The 1,735-nt window shown below is 46.5% G+C and overlaps 1 protein-coding gene across 1 annotated transcript; it reads left to right on the top strand.

Moving 5' to 3' along the window:
• Positions 1-651: 651 nt before the first annotated feature.
• Positions 652-1,525, top strand: DFL_006302 (uncharacterized protein; the record flags this gene model as incomplete). Its single annotated transcript, XM_067635699.1, has 3 exons — positions 652-809; positions 968-1,366; positions 1,435-1,525. The coding sequence occupies 3 exons, from the start codon at positions 652-654 to the stop codon at positions 1,523-1,525; spliced, it is 648 nt and encodes a 215-aa protein (XP_067490101.1).
• Between the last annotated feature and the right edge of the window lie 210 nt (positions 1,526-1,735).

Raw genomic sequence — 1,735 nt, 5'->3', positions numbered from 1 at the left:
TATCGCTGTTAATAGTAGCTCGTATAAAAACTTAGATAGATTCCTGTCCCGCGTCTTGGATGGTTGCACCGATGTTGATTTTTTCTTTCTGTCCAGCTGAGCAGTCTAAGTTCCCGTCTTTTCCCTTTTATCAACGACGGTAGACCCTGTCGGTTGTGAAATCCGCAGTCATACATATCTACTCCCTGACGGTGCACTTTTCTGTGCTCTCCCTTCTCTTCCTCTCTTCCTCACTGGCTTGCGAGCTTGTGGCCTCGTCTTACCTATCCATACTCGCCCCTTCCGCTTCTTTTCCTGGCGTTACTCCCGCCGGCGAGCATTGTACGGTTTTAAAACACTGGAATAAAACTCAGATAGAAATACGCGGATAAGCGCATCTAGTGTTCGGGATCCTACAGCTGCATTACTCTGCAAATCGAGCGTATTTGCTGCACCTAACCGTTGAGCCCGGGCTTTTCCAGCCAAAAGCACCTATCGGCAAATCGCATTTCTCACTAAGTGCGAACAGAAGCACACCCTCTTTAGCCAAAGCGAACCAGCCGAATCGGATTCCCTCGTCTACTGACACAACACGTCAGGCGACCAACCTTCACACCACCATCATAATTTACCCCGGCCCTGCATATAGCTTAGCTTAAGCTTGAAGTTATCATGGCAGAAGAAGTAGAAGTCGAGTACAGGTCCTACCGTTGGCCTAGGGATATCTTTACGTACTGGCTTGTTTTTCTGGGAATATTTTCCATTATCGTACTCTCGATTTATGCCCAGTTCACCGCTGTTCAGAATGCCCTAGACAGACCACAGCCATGGTGAGTACCAGTACAACCCCCAAAATTGTTCCTTGCGCCATATTTCCCCAAATCTGTGTTTCGACCACGAGATACCCTCGTGGGTATTTTGTCGAAATCGCCTAGTATTTTAATGGGAAAAAGCAAAAGAGAAAAGAAAACTAATCCAAAGATCGTAGGTACTTCCAAATGTCCCTCGCAGTAGCAGTTATCACCCTCTTCCTCATCGGCGCCGTCGTAATGTTATTCCAACTGCGCATGGTCACCCCGCTTTTTATGCTCGCTTTCTCACTTGTAGGATTCGTCCTTTGGCTTGTCGCACTAATTGGTAGCTCGCTCGCACTATTCTCTAATCAGAATAACGATGCGAATGATTACTGTCACGACACTGGCATTCTATGGGCGCCGCCGCAGACTGTGGTGACCACGAGTGGACCGGGATATACTGGTTATGAGGGTTCAGGGACAGTCACAGCATCTGTGCTCATCTATGCGGCGCAGAGCCAGCTGTCCACGTTTTTGTGGGACCAACTTTGTGGAGCTTGGAAGGCGGCGTTTGTATTCCAACTGTTCACACTGTGAGTCTTTCATTCCTTGGTAGACAATTTTTCAACTGTTTTGATGAGATGCTAACTATCGGTTACAGTCTAATGTTTATTTACATGATCTACCTTTCTTTTGATGTCTTATCGGCAGATAAGAAGGAAGTTGCGGATATTGTCGATGTTGAGGCCTAGAACCCCACAACATCAAAATTATCAGCCCACCTTCCAAAACTCACCCATATATACGCTCGAAAATTTCGACCCAGTTGCCTCCTACCTAGAAAGATTTGCTGTTTTTCCGCGATACCCACTCTTTCCTTATTCTGCAATGTTACTACAATTATAAAGTTTTTCCCAGCGCTCGATTTGAGTCACAAATCCTTATGACCGTCCCGAATGTAC

This window comes from Arthrobotrys flagrans (genome assembly GCF_004000055.1).
Source record: "Arthrobotrys flagrans strain CBS H-5679 chromosome Unknown unitig_9, whole genome shotgun sequence".
Taxonomy (NCBI): domain Eukaryota; kingdom Fungi; phylum Ascomycota; class Orbiliomycetes; order Orbiliales; family Orbiliaceae; genus Arthrobotrys; species Arthrobotrys flagrans.
Note: the sequence above shows the minus strand (reverse complement) of the source record. Positions and strands in the feature narration are given on the sequence as shown.